The following is a 13,262-nucleotide window of genomic DNA, read 5'->3' as shown; positions in this document are numbered from 1 at the left end:
AGGAAAAGTGTCTGAAGTGTTGGAGTACATCTGAAATATCAAGCTATTTGCCCTAAAGATTTTTGGAAACCATGCTCTGGAGAAATTATTTCTCCTGGCAGCTGGTAGACAGTCAAATATACAAAAGCAAGATGGCTATAATCTGATCCTTCCTGCAGATAATTTCCATAACGCTTTGGAACTTAAACACATCTAAGCAGGACTCTGGAAGGCAAGATTCAAAGGTCGAAGGTGTACTCACCAAAGCGGGGCTTTCTAATGGGGCCACTGGAGGTCTAACAGCGGTACTTCTGGAAGACTCTGGTCTTATTTCTGGAGTTGCTCTCGCTTGCTCTGTTACTAAATAATCGGGTGGGGGAAGGACCACACCTCCTTTCTCTGTCAAGTTTCCTGAGCTGATGCTTCGGATCGGTGCGGCGCTGAGGAAAAGAAAAGAGAGCATTGTGGTCTCCTTTTTACTTCTGAGGGCTAGAGCGGTCTGATTTGCTGATCCCGACTCTTTCAATAAGCAGAACGTATGGAAATTTTGCTTTCCTGAAGGAAAGGAACTTCATGTTCCCCTCTGGAAGTAAGAAATGTAGCCAACCTAAGCTCTCTTCAGGCATTTTCAAATCCTATCGATGGCGAGCAGGCAGGGACATGTGCTGGCCACCCTCTACTTCCATCTCCCTTGGGGAAGAACTGCATATTTACTTATATCTCTACATTAGACCTAACATAAAAACAGCCTTCCACAGGATCGGGACCCTTGTCAGAACATGAAGCCTTAACATGACCTCAACAATTAAAATATCGGATAAATCAAAAGGTCTTTGCCTGGTGCCAAAAAGAATACAGAAAAGGCACCAGGCAAACCTCTTTGGGGAGTTGATTCCAGAGTCAGGGTGCCACTCCTGAAAAGGCCCTTCTCTGTGTAGCCCCCACTACTGATTTTCTTCATAGGGGGCTCCTTAAGAAAGACCTCCAAAGATGAGGCACGTATCCTTTAGGTAACCTAAAGGACTTTGGTAATTAGACAATTAGAACATTACCTAATTTCCCCATTGCTCATGCTCTGGGAGGGTTCATTCCCTGAACATAATGTCAGATGTGCATATGCATACAACCAGCAGAAGCTCTTGTGGTTTAAAACTGGGCCACCTTGAGCTTGCAAAACTGTTGATGACCCTTGAAGACACTGGCCTGCATTTATTGTTTGTTCCAAACGGACACTTCCTGAAATAATGAAAATGTTTCATTCAAAAGCCAGTGGAAAAAACCCTACCTTGGCACTGGTGTAGGAACGGTCTCAGCTGGTTCTTCCACTGGCTTTGTGTACGATAACGGGAACCATCCTTTTCTAGAATGGGACATAATAATAATGACTTCGTTAGGGAAGTTCTAATATCTGAAGCAATGGCACTTCCTGGAATAGTGGTAAATGTTTAAGTTATCGGCGGCTACTAGTCATGATCGAAGACCTCGGCCTAACCCTTCCCTGGTGCACTCCCTCAACCCTAATACAGGGCTAAAGTACCACTGAAAAGAGGGCGATTTTGAAAAAGCCTCCCTGGAGTAGCTTTTTCTGCACAGCTCATCATTTCTGCCCATTCTGAACACATGCCAACCATCAAAATCATGCCAGGACAGCTCACTTTTCTAACCCTAACCCTACCCTGGTGCACACCCCTAACCCTAATACAGGGCTGAAGTTCCACTGAAAAGAGGGCAATTTTCAAAAAGCCTCCCTGGAGTAGCTTTTTCTGCACAGCTCATCATTTCTGCCCATTCTGAACACATGCCAACCATCAAAATCATGCCAGGACACCTCACTTTTCTAACCCTAACCCTACCCTGGTGCACACCCCTAACCCTAATACAGGGCTAAAGTTCCACTGAAAAGAGGGCGATTTTCAAAAAGCCTCCCTGGAGTAGCTTTTTCTGCACAGCTCAGCATTTCGGCCCATTCTGAACACATGCCAACCATCAAACTCATGCTGGGACACCTTGTTTTTTTAACCCTAACCCTACCCTGGTGCACACCCCTAACCCTAATATAGGGCTAAAGTTCCATAGAAGAGAGGGTGATTTTGAAAAAGCCTTCCTTAACTTTTTCTGCACAGCTCATCATTTCTGCCCATTCTAAGTACATTCCAATGCTGCAATAAAACCTGAAAACTGAGGTTTTAGTTTAGAAAAAACAACTCACAGCCAGTCCAAGCAAATATATATATATATATATATCTCCTTGGCAGTGCACTGACCGGCCACGGGGAAGCTCGGACGAGTCGCGGCTCATGAGTCACGGCACACGACGTCATCGCCTGGCGCCACCACCCCTTTCCGAGCATGCGCATGGCCCCTATGTGCGCGCTTATCCGATGCTGGGCTGCTGCTGGGGCGACTTGGCTCGCGTGCCGACAGACTGTGGCACGCCTGCCACAGGTTCGCCACCATTGGCCTCTGTGCTCGTCACGTCAGTCCTCCATGTCTCAGAGTGCAACAATCCAGGCAGAGTTGCTGCCCCATTTTGACAAAGTGGTTCTAGCAGTCTTATCTCAGATACAAGCAGGTATTTTGCAAAGTTAATGGGTCTCAGTTGTCCCCCAAAGAGCAGCCCAGCCCAAAAGTGAGGAACAATAACAGGAACAGTTGCTGGGGACATTAATTTCCTCCCCAGGTACTGTGACAACAGCAGCCGAGATCAGAGGGAACCGGGATCTGGAGGGGATGGGAAGTGACATCCGCTGTCTGGTAATAAAAAGGGCTGTTGCTGCCTTCCTGTGCACCTTGCCTCCAGGACACCGCTGGTCACGGTGGCTGCTTAGGGCCACCCGTTTAACAGGCAACAGGCCCCTGAGGATCACAGCAGCGGGATGGGACTCTCAGCCTCATGGTCCACTGCTGGGATTCCTCAGGGCATCTGACTGGCTGCTAAGAACATAAGAAAGCCCTGTGGATCAGACTCAAGGTCCATCCAGCCTAGCACTCCGTACACACGGTGGCAAGCCAGCCGCCCACAGGGTCCCTCAAGCAGGACGGGTGCCAGACCTCCCCCCGCCCAGCTCCTCAGCAACTGGTGTGTGAAGACATGCAAGACCTTTGGTGAAGGCAGCGGCACGTCGCCAGCAAGGCTAGTAGCCACTGGTAGCCTCCTCCCTCACGAATCTGTCCAGTCCCTTTTGAACGCTATCAAGGTCGGCGGCCATCACCACTTCCCATGGCAATGAATTCCACAGCTTAACTATACACGGTGAGAAGAAGTGCTTCTTTTTATCTGTTGACCCCGGGTTCAAGCGTTATGGGAGAAGGAGGAACTATGGGAAACCAGATGCTAGACTGGACAGGATTTGGCCCAATCCAGCACGGCCCTTTCCTAAGTTGCCAGGACTATGCAAAAGATCTTTCCTGCATTTGTACGAAATTTGTTTCCCATCCTTCCATCATATCAGGGCAGTTTATACGGAGCGCCAAGTACAAAAACACCATCAATTGGAAGACCACAAAATCATAAAGGCAGCAAAGGATGGGCAGTAGGATTAAAGCTATCTCTAAAATGCCCAGGAAATTCAACACATCTTAGCACTGAAAGATCAATCAAACCTCCTGGCCTTTCAAGGTGGCCCTGACTTTGGGAGCTCATTGGTTTACTTCAGATGGAGAGGCAGCTCTGGTGATGGACCTTCAGGGAAGGTCTAATTCTAGAGGTAGTATCTATGCAAACAAACAGCCCTGGAAGCACATTTTCAGTCCTAAATTCGAGTTTTGGAATGGTCACGCTGCCCCAGCTTTATGCTTGCCCATTGTAACTCCTCCCAGAGTTCTCTGCTCCTGACCACTTCCACCACGTAACCTATTTTTCTAAATCTCTCTTGGAATCAGGGGATATGTGGATCTACAGGGAAATCCTACACAGAGCAAACCAGAAGCAAGGCGGCTAATTCAAGGGAAATGCTTCTGTAAACAGCCTAACTTACACCTTGGTCACATCGTGTTCCCCGTACAGCCAACCATCCTTCTCCTCAGATATAAGTAGTGTGATGATGTCTCCTTGTGCAAAACTAAGCAGAGTCTTGTTGTTCCCAGCAGTGTGTGGAAAGATGGTTTTAACTTTCTGTCTTCTCATTATATTTAGTCCTGTAGCAACAGAAGCTGATCGGGATAAATTGGAGTCATCTGCGGGACCTGATTCAAAAGAGGCAAGAAACAAACATAAGCATAATACAGGATAAAAGGAAAACCAGTTATATGGAATGAAAGAATAGTGAAAAGCAGAGATTTTTCTTATCCTCATTTCTTCCTTTTCGTGGGCATGTCGTGAGCAGAGCTGGCCGGAGCCGTGGGTCAGACTAGATGGCCTGGGAGACCCCTTCGACTCGCTCTGTTTCTATGTTTCTTTTAACAGTCAATTTGGCACCAGTTTATTATGAGTGGCTTTTTAAGTGAGTCTGTAGTAACATCAGCAATACTGGCATTGGCAAATAAAAGAAAATAATTTAATGAAGATTAGTGCTAACTCAAAAAACCATATAGTGGTTAACTGTGAAAACTCCTCCTGGTTTAATACTTCGTTTCCTGGATGCTTACAAGAGAAAATTGTAATTTTATAGCTTCATGTCAACAACACTTAAAAAAATACAAGCAAGAAATCCAAAAAACAGTGAAACACAAACACAAATTACCATCTACTCATCCCAAACCCTGACCTAACTACGGGCTGAAGTTGTCCCACAGAAGCTAACGGGAGAGAAGTTGCAAACGGGGCAGAAATCTAGTAACGGCTCTGAAGGTTCAGGGTCTTCTTCACGACAGATGCCTCTAGGATGGTTTGCATGCGAGGTTTTGTAAGATTCTGACACGTGCATGTGCGTGAGCACCCAAGTACTTCGAAATTAATGGCCCATTTAGGCGAACACTGTGGCAGCTGGCCAGGGCTGGGCAATTTGACAACCTCCACAAGTTTGGCCCTACGACTCCACAAGCCGCAGCCTGGGTGGCCAGTCAGGGATGGCCATTCCGTAGGTCGTCTCAATGCACCAGAAATGCAAGTTAACGATTACCCGTTGAATGATTCAGTCTCTCTGAAGGTGCCGTTGGAATCCCAGGTGGATTGTTAAACATATCAACCAATGGACTCGTGTAGGGTCTTCCTGAAGGTGCAGTGGGCACTTTGGGGTGACTTCGGTGAAGCGATTCATAATGGTTTTCAGCCTATAGACATAAAGTTGACACTTAGCACCAAAAGTCATGAGATAAAGTTGTATTATAAGTCAAGAGCCCTCTGATTCCCATATTCCAACATTACTAGCTGGTTAAAGAACATGCTTTTGCTTTGAGTCTGTCAGCAGCTGATTTTCCAACCTGGATGGCATACGGCAATACCTGGGTACCCTGCATGATACCATGGGAAATTAAGCAAATAATCAGGACTCTGTATCAAGTGCATTCATTCCTGAGATGCGTGTAAAATGTGGAATGTTTTGCAGCACACAGTTTACCGATGGTATTGAATAGCGGCAGCTGAGCTGGCGAGGGAGAGCGTTACTGGATTCCTATCTTGCTTCCTGGCTTCTCAGAGGCGTCTGTGGGGAAGGGGGTACTTGACTGCATGAATTATTGTTCTGACCCAGCAGGTCTCTATCCGTGTTCTTAGGTGTACTTCTATTTCCCCTGAAAAAGCATCTTTAAAAGAAGCCTACCCCTGCCATTGACCATTAAATCAACAGTGATGAAGCTCTTTCAGGCTAGTACTAAGTTCTACTTTGGAGCTCCCAGAGACCTCCTGTGGTGGATATGGCTGAAGACCGTAAGGGGTGGGACCTGGAATAAAAGCAGATTTTAGCTTACAGTTCTTACTGCCTATAAGTAACTCTTCGGATAGGTGCTTCACCCTTTAAGAATGGGGACAACCAGCGCAAAAACTGGGAAGGTTTGTGTAGCTGGTCTCCAGAAAGGCACTTGACTATGGAGTTGCTCCTCACCTATGATGAAAATTCAGTCAGTGAGGACTTGCAGGGAACGCTAAGAAAATATAGCAGGCAGGGGCTCTGGAATACTTCTACTTAAATTTTTGCTTTCTATCAGTGGGGAAAGTTCTGCCCATGAAGTGCCATGAAAAAAACCTAAGTTCTGAAGGACACTGTCACAAGGGCTCTAATTCAGTATCTCCAGCCCTTCCAAGCTTGGCTCCTACCCTCAGTCCCAGCCCACAACATGAGACCTGTGTATCCATTTCTGTTCTGGAAAACAAAGACTCCCAGTGCCTTCCCAGGGGCACTAAAGTAGGTATTTTGGCAAATCCAACTTATTGGGCGGGGTGAGAAGTCGCGTCTGCTGCATTTCCCTCTCTTTCCCAGGAATTCACAATAAAAGAGCCCTTTCCTCTCTTGCATCTGGCCACCTTATACAATCGTGCCTTGACAAGTGGTGGCATCGTCTCGATATACACCCAAGATCAGGGCGCAATTCACCTGTCGGTCTTGACTCCCCAACGGAGGACTGAGGCGTAAATGCCATTCCCCTCTGCCACCACCAAGGGCATGTTGCCTGAGAAGCCAAGCCGACCACTGGGACTGTGGCAAGAGCAAAACCTTTTCAACAGGTAGCTTCTTAAGGGGGCCGTTCATTTCCTCACTGCACCAACTCCCGGGAGGAGAATATGCAATCGAAAGGTCGTTCCTCACCATACTGCTTCTTTCCAGCATCGGTGATGGCATAGGAGTCCCAGAGAGTGGCGGGGGGCCAGGGACCTTCATCTCCTCGATCATATTGATGATCCTCTCGGGCACCTTGGTGGCATCGCTGCAGGTCTCCATCCACCGGGGAAACTTGCTCGTGAGTAACTCTGAGCACTGCCGACAAGAAGACTCAAGCTGCATTTCTTTCAAAGAGTTTTGCATTGTGACTTGGTTACATGCGGCATCTAAGCAAACATCTTTAGTTGGAAATGCCTCAAGGTCTATCGATAGTGAGAACATACCACGACATCAAGATACAGACAGTTTTGTGAAGCGTAATTTCTCATCTCTATGCCAAATAAAAAGAAAATCCTGTTTCCATTACACTTTCACAAAGTGGCAAGTAACCATCTGCTGCAGACCACATTGGAATATCTGTTCTATAGAGCAGAGTAGAGTAAATACAGTGGAATGGAATAGAATAGAATTAGCTTCCATATAGCCTAAAGTGCCTGATCCTGCCTAATCTTGGAAGCGAAGCAGTTGGTCCTGGCCATCGTTATTTGTTTTTCGGTGCCAGGTTAAGACCTTTTTTATTTAAAACTTATTTTAAGTGTTCATTTATTGGTTATTTGTAGGATTTTAAATTTTTTAAGCCGAGATGCACTGGGTTTTAATATTTTTATTGTATAATTTTGTTCCTGTTGTAAGCCGCCCCGAGGCTTTGTTGCGATGGGGGCGGCATAAAATTGTTTTAAATAAATAAATAAGTAAATAAATAAATCTGGATGAGAGACTTAAATGTTGTGAACTGCCCAGAGAGCTTTGGCTATGGGTAGGATGGAAACGTAAATAGTAATAGTAGTAATAATACATGTGAATGATTATTTAGGGGCTTGGTCTTTCTAGTTCTCAAATGCATTTCCATCTTTCTGGTCTTTCTAGTTCTCATCATGCACTTCCGCCAGCGAGGCGCAAAACCCACGTCTTCGCGGAGCGTAGTTGGCATTGTGGAGAAACGCAGCGACTCACAAAATCAGGCAGTTCTGGCAACTGGGATTCCTCCCTCATACTAACCGCGATGTGGTAGGAGTTCATGTGCTGAGCAAAGCTGCAGTGCTTGTCCACCAGAAAGCAGAACCGCTTCTTCTCTTCAAGCAAGGCCTCTCTGCACCCTTCAGCGATGAATCTTTGGATATCACTTTGTCGGCAACTCACGGTTTCCAAATACTAAATCAAGCGTTAAATAGTAGATTATGATTGAGAAAACTTTATAAGTTCTTTTCAGTCAGTCCAGATCCCATTGCAACCTTAATGTCGTTGTCTTAATCCAGACTCAACCAGGAGTAGGCAACGCAGTTTTCTATCGCTGGTAAGAGAACGACCACTTATCTTAATACGCATCTGTCCCCTTGCTAGGTCTGCACAATACCCAGTTAATTTTTCCTTCCGAGAGATGTAAGACACGCAAATAGCTGTGCACACTTTCTGTGCAGCGAGTCAAGAGAAGAATGCTTGAGACAAACCCGAGGGCTTCTTTGACTTAACCCAGTTCCGGACATTCTAATTTGCGGTCAGGGGGCTTTGATCACAAATTGGCATGAGTGGGAAATCAACTGCACGGAAAGATGGCTTTTTCCACTCCCACTTCAGCTGAATATGCAGCGGCTGCAGAGGGAAGGGGGAGCAAAGAAAAGTGGATGCAGGCCGCTGGTGTAAGTGCAAAGAGCTTCCGCTTGTGGAAATTCTGGCCCAAAATTAGGCACCCTGGCACCCAGACAGCTTACAGGGACCACTTCTCAGCTAATTTAAATTTCTGAGAAATCAGTTATTAACTAATGTGCAAATGCTATCCGTCATCATCATGGAAAGACAGTTATGCCACAAAAGGTGTTTTATAATCATTCAAAAATAATAATTAATATTAGCACGGCCATACTACAGAGCTTGGCTGTTTTAAAAATGCCATGCTAAGCTTGAGCTAGAGAATTTGTAAGGTAACAGCTCCTGTTTCTGGATAGAAAGCAGAAAGGAGAATGAACACAGAGGGAGCCGTTTGGCTAGTGCGAATGGTATATAAAAGCGATAATAAGTAGAATAGACTAGAATAGAATAAATAAAATATTAACCTCTGTTTCTTTATGTTCATATTTTGTCGCATTCCTTGCTCCTTGACTTTTCCTTCGGATTTTCTTCAACTCAGCCTGAGACTTTTCCAAAGAATCCAGTTTGCTTCGATGTTCATTCTGGTATCTCTTCAAAGTAGCCTGCAATCAAAATGCTCAGAGATGTTACATTAGCCAACGTCTCGGAAACTCAATTCTTGCCAGCGAGTTAACACCGGAGAGGTTCTGTTCAACCAGTGTCAGCTTAATCCTTGCATAATATAAAACCAAAGCATTCTTGCTCTTCCTCTGACCAGCAAACATTTTAGTTTGAATCCTTCTCCTATTTTTAGAACCTGTCACCAGTTATGAATACTTTCATGAGGCACGACAATGGGTTAATATCTGGCATATGAATATATGCATAGGAACCCAAAATCTAGGGTTTACCACAAACCACAATTTATTACTGATTGCATTATTCCCACAGAATCCTATTTCCTAGGATTTTCAGGAATATAAGCCAACAGCTTTCATGGGACTAACTTTCAGATCAGTAGGACTGCATAAAATACATGACTTCAGAATTAAAGATTCAGCCTTTAAGTCAACCCATAGAGATCTTTAGTTTTGATACATGGTAGAAGTGGAGATGTTATAGATAGAACTCGATGCCCTAAATCCAAAGATTTGTCATACAGATGAAATTCCTGCTGTACGCATGAAAAGCTTTCTTATCCACTCTGGTGGAGTCACAGTACCATGAACTTTTAATGACAGTGGTCAACATCAAGGGACACAGAGGGGGCAAAATTATTGCTACAGATAGTTGACTCTTCTTTGGCACTGGCAAGTCATATACTTACATTCATGTATTTTACATCTAGCTCAGTTTTCTTCTCCAGCTCAGATATAATCTCTTTATGGAATTTCTTGAACTTTAGGAGGAAACAAATGACAGTATGGATCAAAGGTTAGCATATCCTCATCAGAAATGCTTTTGAAATGTTTAAAAACATTGCAAAAATGTTTACTTACACTTTCTTCTAAGCTGTCATTTAGCTTCTTCTGCGCGATAGAAATTTCTATGAGAACGTGACCTGTTAACCAATAAAAGTCAACATTATTTCTCATTTCTTTAACTGGTGGAAGATTTCTGAATGAGAGAGAGACCAGACCATGTAAGAGAACACATTCAAAAGCATGTAAAAGCACACAGCTTTTCCCAGCCTTGTGCCTTTCAGACACGTTTGGATTGTATCACCCAGAATGCCCCGTCAATCGCCCCGCTGGATGGGAATTCTGGGAGTTGTGGCCCAAATGCCTCTGAAGGCCACCAGGCTGGGGAAGGCTGATGTAACTACCTAGACATTCCTTAAAAATCCCTGGCCACAAACTGAAAATTAAGTTTTAAAGATATCTAGCTACAGCAATGCATAGCAGCTATCCGAGAATGATGTATGCTTATGGTATGTTGGGAGGTCGATTTTTCTTGGCACACGTTCCCAGCTCATGTGGCGCTGGACTCATTGGAGGAGGAGGAGGAGGAGGAGGAGGAGGAGGAGGAGGGGGGCTGGGAATGTGGGGACCCAGACTTTGAGATGAGAGAAGTGGAGGAGCTTATCTGAGAGCCCCCTCCCCAACCACCCGGGCAGGCTCTGAGAGTCACCGGGATGTGCAGCTGGAGAAGGCATGGGAGAGGATCCCTCAGGGGCAGGTGAACCTGGTATGGCTCTGGAGCCCACGGCACAGCATCAGGAGCGAAGGGCCAGCCAACCGGGGGCTGCCGCACAGAAAAAAGGCGTGCTAAAAGGGCCCTTCCAAGGGGACTGGGCCCAGACATACCCAAAAGGAGGGTTTCCAGAAGTAGTTGTTTAGACTGGGCTCAACAAACCGCTCTGTGCATGCTCAGGGCTTCTTTCAGAAGTGACCTCGTGCACTGGAAATACTTTGGTAAATAAAGAACATTTGCAAAGGAAAGAGCCATTGCCTGGAATGGGCAAAGGGAGGAAAACCTCGCTCGTGACGCTTCACATATATTCATGACAGGTGCTAACAGAACATACTAAGAAGGGTTTACGATGGTGTCTGTGGGCTCTGCTCACTGATGAGCTTGCTACAAATGCCATTCCGACATGCACGTGCACGATTTTATGGGTCTGCCCCAAAAGGTTATAGACCCCACATCTTGCAATGGGGAGGCAGGAGAAGCAGGTGCAATCCTGCCCCCATCCATGCATGCATGCAGGCGATAGGAATGTCAAACAAGTCAAGAGCTACATATTCTCCAGCTGTTGTTTTCTTGTCCTGCGTTTTGCATGCTCCACCGTGGAAGATGGGCACTGTTATCTGCCAAGGTGCAGGCTCAGCCCACAGTATTCAGGAAGGGCTGAAAAACTCTCGTCTTACATCTTGGAACGCTGCACATGTACGCAACCAGGTGCTCTTTGGGAGTTGTGGACTACAACCAACGGCACTTTGGTGCATTTAATCTCTCTTAAATTGTTTTGTAAACCACGCTGATTGTTTGTTAGGCAGGTGGGGCATACATCAAATTAATGAATCAACGACATGATTCCTGACCACTGGCCATGCTGGCTGGGGCTGATGGAACTTGTCATCTGCAAGCCAGGATGGTGCAATGGGTACAGCATTGAATCAGAAATCTGGAAATCTCAGGTTCTTGTTTCCACTCATCTATGAGGCTTTGCTAGGTGAATTTGGGCCAGTCACTGACTCTCAGCCTAACCTACCTCAAAGGGCTGTTTTGCACATAAAACGGAGAGAAGGAGAAGAGTTCCCTACAGGAAAAAATGTTTTTTTTTAATTACTATATTTATATCCCACCTTACAGGAAAAGGATGTGATATAAATATAATAATTAAAAATATCTGCAGGGTACCCGGTTGCTTAATCCCTGAATGGACTAATGACCTGACCTGGTAAGGCAACATTCTATGTTCATATGCCATTTATTTATTTGTTGTTTGTTTATTTATTTAAACATTTTTATGCCGCCCCATTCGCTGAAGCCTTGGGCGGCTTACAATTAACAGATCATCAACACATCTTTTAACTTTCATTGCACTAAGCTGAATTGCAAAACCCCTGACAATATAATCCACCAAGTTCCAAAGTCAACAGGATTGCATTTTGGTCGCTATTTTCTTGGTGAATCCAGCAAATTTCCATCTAAGCCAGATCTAGAAATTATGCTTGGAGAATCACAGCTTTTTTTCCTTTCACTTAGAGAAAACAGAAATAGAAGTGAATGAGGTTAATCTTGCTCATAGGTCAATCCTCTTCCTCTTGTGCTTTTTTCCACATTAACTATTATGTTAGTAAACTGCCAACAGATCTAATTTATGCCTGCCCTTCCTTCTCTGCCCTATGAGTAGGAGACAATCCCTGTCTCAGCTTTTCCATTTGTAAAACACAAACGTTTATAACCTTACATTGCAGGTGAAAATGTGGGTGTAATCACGCAAACCTCCTCCGGGGCAAGTCCCACCTATCTAAATAGGGCCCAGGCATTAGGAAAGGATTGCAGCCCAGGTCATGACATTATTCAGTCTAAAGTATGCATATCTGAAGAAATAATGAAGCAATTTACCTTCTAATGACGCGAAAGGCTCAAAGCCTGCAAAATGCGTGTTTCTGAGAGAGTTCACCAAGCCAATGCACACAGTGCACACTTTAGAGAATTCATCGCTGCAGCAACTCGTTTAACCAGCAGGCTGGCACATTTGCAAAGATTAATGCAGGAGAAGCTGGAACTTCTGACAGCCATCCAACAAAACTGTGCGCTGGCACAACTGTCCACACCCTTCTCCACTCCCTTTTCCTGCCACGACAGTGTAAATGTTCAATAAAACAACCCATTCACCTTGTGGGTCTGGATTGGAAAACCCGACTTCCCTAAGTTGCTATTCTGGTCTCCGTAGGGCCGCTTTCAAAGTGACCGGGTGTAACTGCTCCTCCGGAATATCGATCTTTTCCTTACACCCTTCAGAACAATTTGGAGGACTAATACAGTTGGGGAATTAAAGTAAATGTTCAAGCAAGTTACTTTATATACAGGTCTGGTTTCCCCACTTTACATCTCTGCCTAGGAACCTCATCATCACTGCGTACGAGCAGATAGACGCTTTGGCCCGCCTACGTCCTCCTGGGTTACTAATGAGTCAGTATTTGGACAATGGAAGCACAGCCAAATAGAGCTCTTTCAGCTGAAAGTCAAGTATTTCCACAGTTGAGAGATATGGGGGGTTTCAAAGACATTTGGTGAAGCTGCAGTGGTACTTTGCGGTGACTGAACGGCCTTGTGTGGTGGATTAGTAACTCTCCTAAGCGCCGTAGTCACGAAAATGCAAAAGTGTGGGCTGAGAGAGCCTACATTCAGAAGGCACGCTCTACCTGGTGGAATATTTCCTGCATCAACACCTTTCTACATCTCAGCCATCAAGCCGGGCTCACTGACTATGCCTGAAAACCAATCCCA

At 45.2% G+C, this 13,262-nt stretch overlaps 1 protein-coding gene across 1 annotated transcript in view; it reads right to left on the bottom strand.

Annotated features, from left to right (window-relative positions):
• Positions 1–13,262, bottom strand: part of BAIAP2L1 (BAR/IMD domain containing adaptor protein 2 like 1) — a 68,788-nt gene that overhangs the window by 8,793 nt on the left and 46,733 nt on the right. Inside the window, exons 4-12 of the mRNA XM_044433345.1 lie at positions 9,800–9,861; positions 9,628–9,699; positions 8,786–8,923; positions 7,734–7,886; positions 6,663–6,830; positions 5,040–5,190; positions 3,957–4,164; positions 1,265–1,339; positions 242–419 (exon numbers count right to left, since the gene is read on the bottom strand). Of these exons, the coding sequence (XP_044289280.1) occupies positions 242–419; positions 1,265–1,339; positions 3,957–4,164; positions 5,040–5,190; positions 6,663–6,830; positions 7,734–7,886; positions 8,786–8,923; positions 9,628–9,699; positions 9,800–9,861 (1,205 nt within the window). The remainder of the gene's footprint in view (positions 1–241; positions 420–1,264; positions 1,340–3,956; positions 4,165–5,039; positions 5,191–6,662; positions 6,831–7,733; positions 7,887–8,785; positions 8,924–9,627; positions 9,700–9,799; positions 9,862–13,262) is intronic.

Source organism: Varanus komodoensis, unplaced genomic scaffold (genome assembly GCF_004798865.1).
Source record: "Varanus komodoensis strain SLA01 unplaced genomic scaffold, ASM479886v1 scaffold26, whole genome shotgun sequence".
In the NCBI taxonomy this organism is placed as follows: domain Eukaryota; kingdom Metazoa; phylum Chordata; class Lepidosauria; order Squamata; family Varanidae; genus Varanus; species Varanus komodoensis.
This window is presented reverse-complemented; position numbering and strand designations above follow the sequence as displayed.